Raw genomic sequence first — 17,235 nt, forward strand, 5'->3', positions numbered from 1 at the left:
ATTTGAAATAGATGATGGCACTTTTACCAGATTTTTATGACTGTGATTAATAGTGGTATACTATCATGTATTTTTATGTAGTTTTGCTTGAATGATTAGCATTTTATAATATATTTGTTAAATGAGAAGCCAATGATAGTGTAGCAAGTAACATGATTATTAATAAGAAAAATTAATCATTTCTTTCAATCTTAATAAAGTAGGACTGATTTGTTCAAATTTTCTAACAATGAGTGCCTTTCCCTGGATAGTTATTATGTTTATTGATGTTTCAATTAATGATATTTTGTATCTTCATCCCACTTTGATGGCTAAAGATTAATGTTCCTAAGTCAGTACTTTTAAAAAAATTGAATCAACACCAGATTTGTGCTTTTTAATTTGTGCTTTTAATTTTAGTGTTAGCTGGATGAATTTTATTTTCAGAGTTTGTTTGGAGGACCTGAGGGATATCATTAAAAGCCTTTGGGAATCCTCCTTAATTTGGGTTTTGAAACAGAAGGAAATATACTGTAACTTTCCCTTATTTTTCTGGTAGAGAGAAAATTTATTTTTGCCAACAGGAAAATGCAGTTCCACTAAGATTCTTGGGTCATAGATCAGAGGCTTGGATCAGCAAAAAGAAATGAACTTTTGGAAGAATTCAGGTCCAGGATTATGGGCCAGTTTAAACGATAATGTAGGTAATGGCAGGCGGCCTTGTTTCTCCCTATAAGGGAAGGCGGTGCTGTGGGACTGTTTCCCAGAAGAGAGAGAGAGAGGGGGAAAGAGAGAGAAAGAGAGAGAGGGAGAGAGGGAGAGGGAGAGAGAGAGAGAAGGGGAAAGAGGGGAGAGGAGTTTTTCCATAACACGTGGGCTTACCTGAGTGTGATGGTGGTTGGGGGAGTGCCAGAGCCGCCTCCCCATACGTATGAGCTTACCTGCCACTCTAAGTAGCTCCCAGCACTCTTAGAGAAGCTTGAGTTGAGGAGAATCACATTCTGTCTGTGAAATTTGTCCAGGGACAGTCAACTCTTCTCTCAGTGACGAAGATGAGCAACTGTGAAGAGAATCCAAAATACAATTCAGTTTCAGCTTGGAAAGCATTTTGTGATTATTTTTGTTGCCAATTATTTTTCTTTGCTTGCAATACTGAAACGTACAGTGCTGGATGCAGAGGTTGACAGTCATAGAGAATACTCTTGAGTGGAAGGAAGTGACTTAAAATTTTTTTTTAAATGTTACAGTTAAACATCAAATAAATCCCAAGGCAAGTAAGTAATATTTGACTATTGGCTGTACTTTCTCATATAATTTTGATTTTCTTATTAAATGATTCATGTTTTTCAACCATTATGAGCATTGTTTTGAATAAGTTTAAATTTGTAATATATTGTTATCAATTATTCTTGACAAATTTTCCCCATGAAAAGGTGGGAGGAGCACACTGCTTGGCAGAAATGTTGCTGTCTTCCTTAGTTGTCATACAATCCTTCCTGCAAAAAATTATCTTTCTTCTGGAGCCTCCAGTTTGCTTGTACCTGCATTGAAGGTTTATACCAGACATGCAGTTTGAGGGTCCCTTAATTCTCTCTTGGGGACCTCTGAAATATGGATGGGGGTAGGGACTATCCTCCCCCTTAACAAGTTCTTAAAAGTTAGTAGTAAACCCATTCTAATGAGTCATAGAAGAAGTCTGAGAATTGTAGGCTGTAGATTATATAAGAAATGATGCATCGATGGGCTATTTATGAGGGCGTTTATATTGTATGTTCAATAAAAATGCAAAGTACTAGAAATGAACAAATGTTCATGTGTATAGCTCCATCTGGAGCTGGCATTTGGCATAGCCGCTAAGTTGTTACTGAGAGGCCACATCTCACATCTGAGTACCTGGTTCGAATCCCAGCTCTGCTCCTCATTCCACCCTCCTGCTCTTCCTCAGCCTGGGAGGCAGCAGATGCTGAATCAAGTACTTGGGTCCCTGCCACCTGCATGAGAGACCCAGATGGAATTCCAGGCTCCTGGCTTCTGCCTAGCCCAGCCTTGACTATCACAGGCATTTGGGGATTGAACCAACAGATAGAAGATGTCTGTCTGTGTATGTGTCTTTATTTTTCTGTCCCTCTTTCTTTCAAATAAAATGAAAATAAATAAATACCAAATTGGAAAGACTCTACTCCTGTTAGTTCAGGAGAAATAGAACTTATCAGTTGTTAATTTAGCTGTACATTATGTTTAATTTCTTTACAGAAGTATTCATTCTTCTAACTTTTTAATAAAGTTTTTTTTTTAAATTTTAATCAATATAAAAACTTGGACATTTATAAAGATTAACATAAAATGTTAGATCCATTGCTACCATCCTGAATATAATCAGTGTTACCACATTGATGGTGTTTCCCTTCAAAATCATCAGGAGAGTGTGTGTGTGTGTGTGTGTGTGTTCCAAAGTATGCATCAGAAAGTTCATGGAAAGTGGAATTAAATAAGGTACTTTTGTTGTAAAAAAAAAAAAAAAAAAAAAAACCTTGAATTGCGTACATGCATAAGGTCTTTAAACATTTTTAGAAAAATACGTAGTATGAAAAAAAATCATGGATTTAAAAAATGTTTTACACCAGAGTGATTATGATTTAATTTTAATTTTCCATGAACTTTTGAAACATTGTCATATTACTTTGTACTTTCTGGGGTTAGTGACTGGGGATTTGTCTCCTCCCCTCCTCTCCCCTCCCCCCTCCCCTCCCCCCCTTCCCACTTTCCCTCTCTCTCCTCTCTCTCCTCTCTGCTCTCTCTCTCCTTCCCGCTCTCTGTCAGCTGTGCTTCAGTACATTCATGTTGTGAAAGACACAAGCAGAAGACTGAGTTACTGAAACCTCAACTCCCACTGACAGCAGCTCATCCTGCCAGGCGTAGAGATGCATTTTTACAAGTGTTTTAAACAAATAGGACTCAGTATATTTATTTACGTACTGTTTTGTGATTTGCCTTTCCCACTTAATGATGTACTAACAAGATTTTCTCTTTTCCCCTATAATAATATGCCACTGAGATTGGTATTTTTCTGTTACTTTAATATTTAAATATTATTCTTTGACATTTATAAGAAACAAATGAATATATTGCTTGCAAAGTAACTTTTTGTTTGTATTTCATATTTGTGTTGTATCTATTTATGTCCTTAGTATTTCTGTCACTACATTCCTTTGTAATATTTTGTAAGCTGTATTATTTGAATTTTATGACTTAGAGTCTTATTCACATTTTAATATTTCTGAAATTGAGCTGTGTTCTACAATTGATGGCATGCTGTAGGTTTTTTTTTTTTTTTTTTTTTTTTTAAGATTGATTTATTTATTTGAAAGGTGGGGGAAGAGAGAGAGAGATCGGGATCGAGATCTTCCATCTACTAGTTCACTTCCCAAGCGACTACAGCTGCCAGGTTGGGCCAGGAGCCAGGAGCTTCATTTGGGTCTCCCATAAGGGTGGCAGGGTCCCAAGGACTTGGGTCATTTTCGGCTGCTTTCCCTGGCACCGTTAGCAAGGAGCTGGATCGGAGGTGGAGCAGCTGGGACTGGAACCAGCACTCAAATGGGATCCCTATGCCACGGGTGGCTCCTTAGCCTGCTGTACCACAATAACATAGTTTTAACTGCTTGCATTTTTGTTTTGTTAACACATAAAGTCATGGGGTCTTAAAAATCAATAGAATGTGGCATTTAGGATATTTATATTTGCTACAGATAGATCCAAGGGCATTGAGAAAATAGAAGTTACAGGAATGATGGCTTGCACTTCAAAAGCAGAGTCATTTTTAAGGTAGAGGAGAGGAAAATCATTTTAAACTGGCAGTAGACGATGGTGGTGTATGTCATACTCATATTCCGAGGGTTCTGTAGTTCTCTTTGCAGACTTTCCCTGTGTGGTCTCCCCTTTACCATGACTGTAAATTCCATTTCCCACTGGACTCCAAGTCTCTAACCAAGAATTCTGTGCAGAACTCAAGAAGTACTTCTATCTAGCTGTTCATGGAAGATCTCAACCTGGATTTTTCCACCACACTCCCCTGCCAATTATGTTTAGAGGGGTGAAGTTTTTACAAGCATAACATGAACATTTAATTTAACCTGAACAGAAGGAAAAAGAAACATAAGTAAAACAGACAGGCATAACCTCAGATTAATGATGTTTAACAAGAAAATGTCTCTGAAAATAAAAAATTATCACTTGATTAAGTTATCAGAAGACACTTGTGTACAGCCAACAATGAAAAACTGTTTATTACCACCCCCCTTCTAATCTAAATATACTTCATCAATTAAAATTAGTTAACAGTAGGGGCTGGCACTGTGGTGCAGCAGGTTAAGCCACAGCCTGCTGCACTGGCGTCCCATGTGGGCACTGGTTTGAGTCCTGATTGCTCCACTTCCCATCCAGCTCCCTGCTAATGTGCCTAGAAAAGAGCAGAGGATGGCCCAAGTGCTTGGACCCTTGCACCCATGTGGGAGACACGGAAGAAGCTCCTGGCTTCCCCAGTTGTTGTGGCGATTTGGGGAGTGAACCAGCAGATGGAAGACCTCTGTCTCTCTTGCTTTTCCTCTCACTCTGTAATTCTGCTTTCAAATAAATAAATACATTTTTAAAAAAACGAATGTTACAAAAAAAATTTTAATCCAATTAAAACAAAAATCCTTCTTGAATTCCTTGCAATCTCATTTCACTTTCCAAAGAAAATTTCTGTGACTAGAATGAAGATACTTCAAAAAAAAATTTCTTTGGTAAAGATATCTACCTTTTTATATTGTATTGCACAACATAGATGTAATTAATCATAATTTATGTTATTGTTGGTGACCATTTATATTTCCAGTATTTTACCCTTATAAGCAATATTCAATTAAACTTTCCTATACATGCATCTGTGTGTACCAATTCAATTGTTTCTTGGCACACAAAAAAGGAGTTGCTGGGTGGATAGGGATACACATTCTAGATCTCACTGAGAACTACTTTCATGCTTACTGACTTGTATACTTTAAAAAGTCCTCTTATTATTCATGGGGTAAAAGTTATATCTTATCAAATAAAAGTAAGTTTTAAATAGTCAGATTACTCTTCTCCATACTGCCTTAGAAAAAGGCTTCCTTAACTCAAGGTGTATGGTTTTTATAATTAAGCACTGGGAGATGATTCGGTTGTGTTATCCCTAGGACATTTAAGGATTTTACCCTTTCCTTCCTGATTTCAAACACCAGCCTTGCCACGCGCTTACTCCTCAGGTGTGTGTGTTCTGTTCGGCTCTCTCAGCTCTGCCGTGGAGTCACATGGGACATGCTGACATCTGTAAACACTGCTCTCTGAGCGGAGGTTCCTCCCCAGCCGAGTCTTTCTCAGGTGTTTTTTCTTCCTTTAATGTATTTCTGCATCTAGCAATATTTTATTTACACTGTATTACAAAACACCACACAAATGCCTGTTGGTGTTTTGGTGGTCGTTGTACTGAGCTTTAGTTCACGTTGGGACAGATTTGACATTTTTGCACTGGTGAGTCTTCTCATACAGCAACACGTTATCCCTCGGTGGGGCAGGTGGCTTTCGGTCGGGTTCTGTGGCTGTCATGTTTTAATCCTGTAGATTTCTTCCTGGTTATTTTATTGCATTTATTGGTACTGTGATTAGAATTAAGTATATTTTCTTTGTGAAAGAAGGCTTTTGAGTACTTTTTCTCTTACAACCATAGAACTGTACCAAATTGCTCCTGGTAGTGTCAGTTGATTCTCTGATGTTCTAGAGCAGGTCTGTACAAGAGAACTACCACACAAATCACATTGGTGATTTTAAATTTTCTAATGATTGTATTAAAAAGTACAAAGGAATGGTGAGACTGATTATAACGATATACTTTAATGCAATACATCCAAATATTATCATTTCAACATGTAATCAATGTGGAAATATTAGTGAGATAGTTTACATTCTTCCTTTGTTTTTGTATTAAATGTTCAGAATTCATTGTATGTTTTATGCTTACAGTGCAATGCAAGCTGGACTTCATTTCAAATGCTCACAAAGCACAAGTGGCAGCTGTGTTTGGACAGTGCAGTTCTGAGGGACAAATTGCCAGCAAACAGTGAAAATTCATTTCCTAACCTTAATACCCCCACACCCCCCAGCTAGTTTTGCCCGAAGCAGCAGGAGTGTGGTACTGATGTTGATGATATCACAACACTGTATTCTAGGTAGATTGACTTCAGAAACCTGCAGAATGTCCTTCCATTCCTGCTCTGTAAGAACTTTAAATTAGGAATATATCTGAAGTTTTATCAAAATATAACTCTACATTGATGTAATCACATTTCCCCCTGTTTTAAGAAAACGAAGATAGATAAATGAGTTCATTTTAATGGTGAACAATTCTTATGTTTTAAAACAAAGCCTCTTGATAATGCTTTTATTCTAACAAATAGTTCTACTGGATTTCATTTGCCTCTGTTGGATTTAGACGATCTAAACATCTTTCTTCACTTAAATGTTCAGTTTCAAAGAGGAGTTTTCTGGCCTTGTCAAGTGTGTCTTATAGATATGCTTGTTCTGTTCTTTGGAGCACTTATATAATACATGAGGATTTTCTGTTCTCTGAGAGTTCGGTAGATTTATTTGTAAAGCAGTCTGGACCTGGTTTGTTTTTAATGTTAGCTTCTTAACTCTGTTTTCCATTCTTAGGCTTTCTTCTTCTGTGACCAATTTTGGAATTTTGTTTTTTCCTAGATATTTTAATACTTTGTTTAAAATTTCAAATATTTTTTGTATAAAAAGTTGTGTCTGAAGTTTCCTTATAATTATGTATATTTTCCATTTGTAAAGAGAAATTTACAAAGATAAATAAGAAGATTAGCTTCTATGGGAAGTGGAAGTGGAATTATGGGGTTGGGGAATGGTAATCTGACATTTTTATATACTTATTTCATATAAGAATTTCAAATGATGAGCTTATTGAGTCTTCAGCAACAACAACCAAGAGCAGAACGCGTGATTCCTGAACGTTACAAGTGCATGGCCTCGCTGCCGGCCATGCAGACTCACTGTGTGCTTTCTCCTGCAGCCGGGCTCTGGACCGTCTTCACCCTGGGCGGCGTGGGCAGCAAAGCGGCCACCAATCCAGAGCTTTCCTCCCCTCTGGCCAACCAGAGTCTCCTGCTGCTGCTGGTGCTGGCCAACCTGACCGACGCTCCGGACGCACCCAACCCCTACAGACAGGCCATTCTGTCCTTCAAGAACACGCAAGGTTTGTAGCACGTCTCTGAATGACCCAAGTACTGTTTACCGCAGATTTTGTGGCACCTGACGGTTTTGGAGATGGGGTCCATCTGCCTATTTTCCTGCTGATTACAAATCAGAAACACTTGGGTTTTCCTGTCAATCTTCTCAGGAGGTCCAGTATAGCTTGGAAGAGGTCTGTGGTCCTTTACATCCATTTAAATGTATACTTCTCTCAAAAATAACCCAGCCAGCTTCATGCTTCATCTGGACCAGGCCATCCTACCTGTAGGGATAGAAAGTAACCTGGAAAACCCCAAATAGTAGGTTGCTTTAAATTTTCTCATAAAATTGGTGTTCCACTTAAGAGTTTGATGGAACGAAACATTTGAGCAGGAATCAGCAGGCGTTTTCTGTAAAGGGACAGTGTCTGTGCAGGCCGTGTGGCCTCTGTTGCAGCCTCCCGCCCTGCATTACAGCACACGAGCAGCCACAGCAAACGTGGAAAAGAAAGGCCCTGTTCAACCCAGTCTCTTACTTCCAAGACAGGCGCGGGCTGCCTATGGGCTGTGCTTGCTAAGCCTCAAAGTAGAACGCAAGGAGTTAGGTCCAGGTTCAAACAGTAATCTCTCACTAAAGCGTTGTATTCTTAAAAAAAGATCGGGGTGGGTGTTGTAGCACAGTGTAAGCCTTTGCCTGGGATACCGGCATCCACCAGAACATGGGTTTGAGTTCTGCCTCTCTGCTTCAGAGCCGGCTTCCTGCAATTGCACCTGAGAAGGCAGTGGACGATGGCCCATGTACTTGGGTCCCTGCCACCCAGGTGGAAGACCTTGGTGGCTCCTGACTTTGGCCTGGTCCAAACCTGGCTATTGTGGGCATTTGGGGAATGAACAAGTGGGTGGAAGATCTGTCTGTCTGCCTGTCTCTCTCACTCTGCTTTTTGAATAAATACATAACCCTGTCTTTAAAAAATATAAAAGGAGGGTCCAGTGCTATGGCATAGCAGGTAAAGCCACTGCCTGTGCCTATTCCACTTCTGATCCAGATCCCTGCTAATGTGCCTGGGGCACCAGTGGAGGATGGCCCAAAGTGCTTGGGCCCCTGCATCCACGTGGGAGACCCAGAAGAAGCTCGTGGCTCCTGGCTTCAGACTAGCCCAATTTGGGGAGTGAACTAGCAGGTGGAAGATCTCTCCCTCCCTCTGTCACTCTGTAACTCTGCCTTTCAAGTAAATAAATAAATCTTTTAAAAAATACATATAGGGGCCAATGCTGTGGTGCAGTGGGTTAATGTAGGAGACCCTGGCCTGAAGCGCCGGCATCCCATCTAGGCGCCAATTTGAGTCCCGGCTGCTCTACTTCCTATCCAGCTCTCTGCTATGGCCTGGGAAAGCAGTAGAAGATGGCCCAAGTCCTTGGGCTCTTGCACCCATGTGGGAGACCCGGAGGAAGCTCCTGGCTCCTGGCTTCAGATCGGCGCAGTTCCGGCCATTGTGGCCAGTTGGGGAGTGAACCATCGGATGGAAGACCTCTCTCTCTCTGCCTCTCTTCTTTCTGTATAACTCTGACTCTCAAATAAAATAAATATATTTATATTTAATATTAAATATAAATATATTTATTTATATTATATATTATTTATATTTATAGTATAATATATATTATATATATATAAAGAAGGTTTCTGTGGTAGGCAGTTAGATGATCAAGGTGTTTCCCACACTAACATAATTAAGATGGGTGAGAGGTGCAGCTATGAAATCAACATTTGTAAGACTTCTGAAGCTCTTGGCCATGCGCCTTTCCAGACCTGTTCTAATACAGGCTTCTTACAGACGGTGGTGTAGCATGCCACCTGACTGTTCCTTTGAGGGGTCTGTATTGTCACTTGCATGATGACTTTCTGTGACAGCAAAGTAGCTGGAACTGTATAATTTATAATTAGCAGAAAATTAGATTAAGGAACTAGCAAATTCAGTGTCTGATTCTCTGCTTCTGAGTTGGCGCCTTGAGTGCCATGGTCTCACTCTCTTGGTGCAAGGCATGGCAGGGCAGAAAGGGCCAAGCACTGTGTGGGAAGCTTCTTTTCAAAGGGCCTTGACCCCATTCACAAGGGAGAACCCTCATGACCCAGTTACCTCCTAAAGGCTTCACCTGTTAACATGATTGCATTGTACGCTAAGTGTCATGAATTTTGGAGGGGCGTGGATATTCAAATCAAAGCACAGGGAAATAGGATTCAATAACAACGTGTTGGATAAAAAAATGAAAATCATAGGGACTGGTGCTGTGGTGCAGTGGGTTAAAGCCCTGGCCTGCAGCACCCACATCCCATATAGGCGGTGGTTCAAGTCCTGGCTGTTCCACTTCCCATCCAAGTCTCTGATATGGCCTGGGAAAGCAGTAGAAGATGGCCCAAGTGCTTGGGCCCCTGTACCCATGTGGGAGACCCAGAAAGAAGCTCCTGGCTCCTGGCTTCAGATCAGCGCAGCTCTGGCCGTTGCGGCCAACTGGGAGTGAACCAGCAGATATAAGACCTCTCTCTTTCTGCCTCTCCTCTCCTCTGTGTAACTCTGACTTTTGAATAAATAAATAAATCTTTAAAAAAAATGTGATACATATACATTATGGGATACTACTCAGCCATAAAAAAGAATGAAATCCTGTCTTTTGCAACAAAATGGAGGCAACTGGAAACTATCATGCTTAGTGAATAAGCCAGTCCCATAAAGACAAGCACCTGGCTCCTGGCTTCAGATTGGCACAGCGCGCCAGCCGTAGGCGGCCATCTGAGGGGTAAACCAACAGAAGGAAGACCTTTCTCTCTGTCTCTCTCTCTTTCTCACTGTCTAACACTGCCTGTCAAAAAAAAGATTAGGTCAGATTTTGCAATATAGCAAGTATTTATTATATGGCATCTCCCATTTGTGACTTCTGCTGCTCAAAGCAAATGTTAGTATTTAGGGTTGAACTTCCTTGGGATAGCCATCTTTTGGGGGACCATGTAGTACAGTGGTTCAAAATATCGACTTACAGGTTAGACTGACCTGTGTTCATGTCCCAGTTTTTATTCTGTAAACACCAGTTTTGTTACCTGTAAAGCAAGCATTATAGTGAGTGTATGGGCATCAAATGCGCATTCGCTGTAGTACAGACTCACTAAATTACTATTGTTATTGTCGGATGCAGTTTAATGTAGCAGTAACTGCAGAGGCCAATCTTAGTGTTACTCCAGGCCAACTGGGAGGACACTCACTTAATTGCTCTAAGCCTCTATATTATCCTATGTAGAAGTGGTCAGAATAATGACATGGAAGTTGTATGGCTTGACTGTCTGCCTCTCTAATAAATAAATGAATTGTAAATAGTAAGTAAATAGTAGATAAAGTGATCAGTGAGTTGGATGGGACATAGCACTGACTAGCTGGTAATACGTGGATGTTGTGGATACACACACACACCACACATTTGCATCCGGGTACGATAGGAATTGGTAAATACATTACTTTGCTTTCACTATAAAGCAAAGCATGGAGTGTCCAGAATGTTCCCTCAGTCTCTGCAGATTCTGTAATAATTGCGTGTTTAGAGTACATGGCAATACTACTTTTGCCATCCCTTGCAAAAATAGGAAGTCAATCATACAAAAGGATGATTATTATTATCATCATTATTTTTAAAGATTTATTTATTTATTTGAAAGAGTTAGACAGAGGGAGAGGGAGAGAGAGAGATCTTCCATCCACTCATTTATCTCCAAATGGCCAGGATGGCCAGGACTGGGCCAGGCTGGAGCCAATAGCCAGGAGCTTCATCTGGTCTCCTATGTGGGTGGCAGAGGCCCAAACACTTGGATCGTCTTCCTCATCTCTTCCCAGGCCATTAGCAGGGAGCTGGATCAGAAGTGGAGCAGCCAGGACTTGAACCAGTGCCCATATGGGATGCCGGCGTCACAGATGGCAGCTTTGCCTGCTCTGCCACAATGCTGGCCCCCAAAAGAATTATTTTTGTTAATGTCAAAAATACGGTGTTAGGATTGAAAAAATAACCTTTGTTTCAAATGTGACTGGAAAAGTGAAGGCACCAGGTTGTGAAATTGAAGGCGTTTTTAGGTACATCCGTCTGGCAGAGGGATAGCTTAGAGAGGAGGTGGCAAGGCGCAGGGCGGAGCTGGCACACATTGTGTCTGGAAATGTCACAGCAGGGTATTGGGGTTTGTTTTGGCAGTGCTTTTGTGTTTTAAAGTCTTTTATAAAAATCTTGGTGCTTATTTTTGAAAATACCTAAAAACCCAGCTCCTTGTGCGGTTGTGTTCCAGTGTTTGATTTGATGAGCGATGATGACTTCCTCTGGGTCACTGAACTCGTCTTTATCTGCTTTTTCACTTCCTACCATTGCTGGCTTCAGTTTGTGGCTAAATCCCGTGAGCTGTGGGCTTGGGGATACGGAGGCTTTCACAGTGTGTGGTGTGCACACTCCCTTTCATCCTGGTGATGAGCAGTTGCAGCAGAGTAGGTTTGTGTCTTCCTTTAAACAAAAAGACAAAGAGAGGTTATCCGAGGCTTGGTGTGTCTGTCTGCCTATTATAAAAGCTAATGTGGGATATATATTGGTTTTGGTGTTTTCTAAACTAGCTGATTTATTTATTGTCATTCTAGGCATTATGTCAAATAAACAGAAAAATTTTCATTCATAATACATTGATAACATTAGCACTTCAGCCTTGATTTGTTCATTTGAAGAAAATTAGCCTAGCTTCAAGGCAGTGTTTTCTTTTGAACCCTGAGTTACAGGAGGCTTTTCTGTTTTATGTGAGAGCTGTGTTCTTTGTGTCTAGCTTTCCATTTAGGACTGGTGGTCCATGCCGCTTTGGAACAAAGCATCTCAGTGTCTTGCCCAAGCTGTATCTGTTGGGGGCCCTTTTGCTAAACATCATTGCTTTTTCCATTCAAGGTCACAATCTTGATCAGTTTCAACCTATAATAATGGGAAAATAGCAACAGAGTCAAACTGTGCAACTTAGTTCTTTTTATAAGTAAAGTTTAAAATACATATTGAAAATCTGAATCGGAAATGTTACGACTTTAGGTATAAAATTAATGGGAATTGAATTGCAGGTATTATTTTAATATTATCTTTATTCTTTTAAAAATATGTATTTATTTTGTTTGAGAGAGAGAAAAAGAGAGTGCCCCATCCATTGGTTCGCTCTCCAGATGCCCAGAACAGCTAGGGCTGGACCAGGCAGAAGCCAGGAGTCAGGAATTCAATCCGTGTCTCCACGTGGGTGAGAACTTACCACTGCCTCCCGGGGTGTGCCTTAGCAGGAAGCTGGACTTGGGAGTGGGGCTGGGACTCAAACCCAGGCACGCCAGTGTGGGGCGTGGGCATCTCAACCCGTGTCTTAACTGTAAGACCCGGATGGCCATGCTCCTTTATACAGAGCAGTGTTCCAAAACACTCATGGACTGCTGTTTTCACTTTGTGTTTGTGATTTGTTTCAGATAACAGTCCTTTCCCCTCATCGATCCCACATGCTTTCCAGATCAATTTTAACAGTTTGTACACAGCTCTCTGTGAGCAGCAGAGGTCGGGCCAAGCCACTCTCCTCTTGTACACGTTGCTGCACCAGAACAGTAATATTAGAACATACATGTTGGCACGCACAGATATGGAAAACCTGGTAAGTGTCCTGCTCATCACTCCATGTGTCTTGGACTTTGTAACATTTTGAAGAGTAACTTCTTTTCCGGAGAAGGTCAGTATGTTTGCCACAGAGGTGCTAGTTGAAAGACTGATGGGAAGATGCCACTAGACAGAGGCAAACCAGTGCCTTCAGGGTATGAGACGGCTCGCACGGAGGTGGCCTTGCAAGGCACCGCGCAGCAGCGGCACTGTGCAGCACAGTCCTGGCCAGCTTGCTGGGCCTCCCTCGCCTTGAAGTCTGCCGCAGCCCCCCGGGGCCTTCAGTTAGCCTGACCCTGACTGAGTTCTCTGAGAAAGACCCTCTGCAGTCCTCAGGACGCTGGTGCCTGCCCCCAGGTTCATGGATCTCATCACGATGGCGGCATATCCAGATGGGAGTGGCGGAAAGGAAGGGTGATTTTTCAACCTAGATTCCCAAATGTCCCATCCCTCTGTTTGTGGGTGCAGACCCTAGGGCTGTCCTGACTCAGTGTTTACAGTGCTGTGTTTGTTTTAGCATAGCTTTGCCGAGATCACCTCACTGTACACTGTCCTGCCCTGTGTATGTGAAATTGGCTTCACAATTTCTGCTCATAGACAAAAGCTGTTATTAACAGTCGCTGATTGACATTAATACTGATGGGTAAAGGAGAAAAGTCAGCTACCTTTCTAAGGTACTTGTTTACCTTTGAAATGTGTGGTGTACTGATAGCTGTATAGTGTTAATACATTCATGAAAACTTGAACGCTCCTGAGCTAGCCAGCAGGTGACTGACAGCACTGACTGTCCCCTCTGTACCAGGTTGAGGGCGGGACGCACCAGATACCTGGTAGCCACTTTTTTCAGCATTAACGATGAAATCATGTGTCAATACTGAAGCAACAGGAAATATTATAAGTGACTGAGCACATTCTATATCAATGTGACACTCAGTACAAAAACTGCAGTGAAAGAACCTGTCCCCACATCAACTGTTCGGGGAAGGCCTTGGCTGCAACAGTAAAGTTAAGTATACATGTGGACTGCCCATGTGGGCAAACCCTTGTAAACTCAGGGCTCGTTTCCTGAGGGGTGAGTAAAAGCACAAAGGCAGTTTGAGTGTGATGAATTCCTCAGGCAGGGCTAGCAGTGAGCAGAAAGCCCGCAGCGCCACCTCTTTTTAGAAACGTCTAATCTTGCCTTTCTTTTGTATTAAATATTTGTTGAGGTCATAATTAGAAAATGTTATTGGTAGGAAAAGTATTGCACTGATGTGATTTTTACTTTTAAAGATTAATTTGTTTATCTGAGAGAGAGAGAGAGAGTGAGCAAGCACGCGCTTCCTTCTGCTGGTCTACTTCCCAGATGGTCAGTGGCCAGCACTGGGCCTGGCAGAAGCCAGGAGCTCCTCCAGGTCCCCCACTTGGGTGGCAGGGGCCCAAGCACTTGGGCCATCCTCCACTGCTCTTCCCAGGCCACTAGCAGGCAGCTGGATTGGAAGTGGTGCAGCCAGGACACAAACTGGTATCCACATGGGATGCCAACGTTGCAGACGACACTCTACCCTCTGTGCTACCACACCGGCCCCAATTTTGTTGTTGTTAGCAGTTCTTCTATTCTACAACCTCTGTAGGAAGAACGTGAGGTTTGACAGTGCTTCTAGAGTACCTGACCTCGTAGGCTAGAAGCAGACTTGGCTCTCTTCCTTGTCAGATTCTGACTGACTTGGTCTTTTCTACTGAAGCTCTGACTCACTGCTGTTTGATGTGCTTTAGCTCAAGACTATTCATTAATTTGATATACCTTCTGCATTTTTAATGAGCGGGTAGTAGTATAATAATGCAATGACACCTGGATTTCTTGGTGAGTTCCTGTGTGGAGTCTAGGATAGATTCCAAATGCCTGAGTGTTCAGAACAGGTTTTAAGGGGGTATGTTTTTTAGAAAAGCCTATAATGAACTCATTTTTCTAATTCTATTATCACAAGCAAAATAGTTTAGCAAAAAAAAAAAATAGCTGGACGTTTGGAATGGTCATGATGCCTGTAGTTGTAACTAACAATCCCGTTTATGGCTAGCTTAAACAGGAATATGTTTGCACGAATGAAAACTATGTGAGTATTTTTGGCTTCAGTCCTGGCTTGTTCTGGGGGTTGAATGATGCTGTTCCCACTCTGTCTTTCCATCCTTCGTCTCAGCTTTCCACAGCCTTGACCTTACTCCCAGGTTCCCAGTTCCCAGATGGAGAGAGGTGGTTCTCTGCGGCTCTGGCACGCGCCCTTCCCCTGGCTGGTAAGCCGAAGGGGGATGAATCAGGCAACTGCCCATCGTCTGCACACATTCCCGACGGGCTCCTGGAGTCTCTTCTTGAGCTGTCTGCCTACTTCTTGGGCCATTCCCTACCGGAAGGGGCTCTTTTCCTGATAACCCACCGCGGCCATGGTAGTAAAGGGAGCTCCTGAAGGCAGAGGATTCTGGATGAGTGATAACTAGTCACACAACGCCACGCTCTCCGCAGCTCTTTTAACCAGGGAGTTAGGAGCTCGTTGGCACTGAAGTTTGTCTGTGTTACTCAGTCGAGCGGAGACCTGGCTGGGGTTTCCCTCAGGCTCCACCTGTCTCCTGCCCTCGGGTCAGGCCCTGAGCCTACATGGATATTACGGATAGGCACGCAACTCAAGTCATGCTGATATTTCTTTCCTGATTTAAAACTTCATGGAAGCGACACTTAGAAAATATAATTAATATTTACAGTGATGTGAAGTCTATGATTAACATAATTATCAAAAGCAGTTACATAAGATTTTTTTAAAAGGTTAATTTGTGAAACGTTGGGTCATAGAGAGGGAGAGAGAGAGAGATCTTCCATCTCTGGTTCATTCCCTAAATGCCCACAACAGCTGGGGCTGGGCCAGGCTAAAGCCAGGGGCCAGAAACTCCATCTGGGTCTCTCAGGTGGGTGGCAGGAACCCAAGTACTTGGACCAACATCTGCTGCCTCCCCAGGTGCATTAGCAGAGAGCTTAAGAGTGGCAGAGTAGCCAGGACTCAAAGAAGGCACTCTGATATGGAATGTGGGTGTCCCAAGCAGTGGCTTCACCCACTGTCCCACAGTGCCCACCCCTCTTTTAGGCAGACTAGAGTCCCTTAGTTCTCAGTATGTTTTTTTTTTTTTTTAAGATTTATTTTACTTGAAAGAGTTACAGAGAGAGGTAGAGATAGAGAGAGGTCTTCCATCCACTGGTTCACTCCCCAATTGGCTGCAGCAGCTGGAGCTGTGCCGATCTGAAGCCAGGAGCCAGGAGCATCCCCCGGGTCTCCCACATGGATGCAGGAGCCCAAGGACTTGGGCCATCTTCTACTGCTATCCCAGGCCACAGCAGAGAGCTGGGTCAGAAGAGGAACAGCCGGGACTAGAACCAGCACCCATATGGGATGCCGGCACTTCAGGCCAGGGCTTTAACTCACTGTGCCACAGCTCCGGCCCCCTCAGTATGGTATTTATATACATTTTTTTTTAATTTACTTTTGTTTTTTAACTCTTTTCTGTTTTCCTTTTCATGGTCAAGTTTCTTAAAGGCCTTGCACCTCATTTTCTGCCTTCGCTTCTTTACCATTTACTTTTCTACCTCTTGTGACCCAGTTTCCATTCCCACAACTCCCTCAGCAGCAGCTCCTTGTGAGGGACCCCCTGGGCAGGTTCATTGTCGACTACTGTGCTGCCCTCGACACTGCCCACCTCTCTGTCCTTTAAACTACTCAAGCCCCATGCCTTGGTCAGCGCTGACAGCTGTAACAGAAGTACTGCAGACCAGTTGTGTGAACCACAGAAGTTTCTCTCTCACTGTTCCTGAGGAGAGCAGTTCCAGGGTCACAGAGCTGGCCGCTTCAGCCTCTGGTGAGGGCCCACTTCCTGCTGTGGAGATTGCCGTCTGCTTGCTGTGTCCTCACGTGCAGAGGCCAGACAGGGAGGGAGCAAGCTCTCCCGTCTCTGGTTGTGTGGACTGGAGGGTCGTAGAAACTTTAGAAATCGCTTACCTTAATTAGTGAAGAATGAAGAATGACCAGATTGGAATTGTCACCGTAATGATTTGAAATAGATTGATCTGTGTGGGTTCACTGAGGAGTGCATCTCAGTGTCCGTATTCACGGCAGTTAGGATGCCAGCATGCTGATGGGAGTGCCGGGGTGCGAGTCCTGCCTCTGGCTTCTTCTAACGCACACCCTGAGTGCTTGGATCCTGCCACCCAGGGAGGGACACCCAGCTTGAATTCCAGGCTCCAGACTCGCTAGACGCAGCCCCTACTGTTGAGGTTTTTTGGGAGTGAACT

The 17,235-nt window shown here is 42.8% G+C and overlaps 1 protein-coding gene across 8 annotated transcripts in view; it reads left to right on the forward strand.

Moving 5' to 3' along the window:
• DYM (dymeclin) overlaps positions 1–17,235 on the forward strand; it is a 372,541-nt gene that overhangs the window by 146,502 nt on the left and 208,804 nt on the right. For all 8 annotated transcript variants that reach the window (XM_051851233.3, XM_089305764.1, XM_002713527.6 and 5 more), the window contains 2 exons: positions 7,085–7,267; positions 12,746–12,924. In XM_051851233.3, the coding sequence (XP_051707193.1) occupies positions 7,085–7,267; positions 12,746–12,924 (362 nt within the window). The remainder of the gene's footprint in view (positions 1–7,084; positions 7,268–12,745; positions 12,925–17,235) is intronic.

Source organism: Oryctolagus cuniculus, chromosome 10, assembly GCF_051225735.1.
Source record: "Oryctolagus cuniculus isolate XC-2025 breed Fujian yellow rabbit chromosome 10, ASM5122573v1, whole genome shotgun sequence".
NCBI classification, from domain to species: Eukaryota; Metazoa; Chordata; class Mammalia; order Lagomorpha; family Leporidae; genus Oryctolagus; species Oryctolagus cuniculus.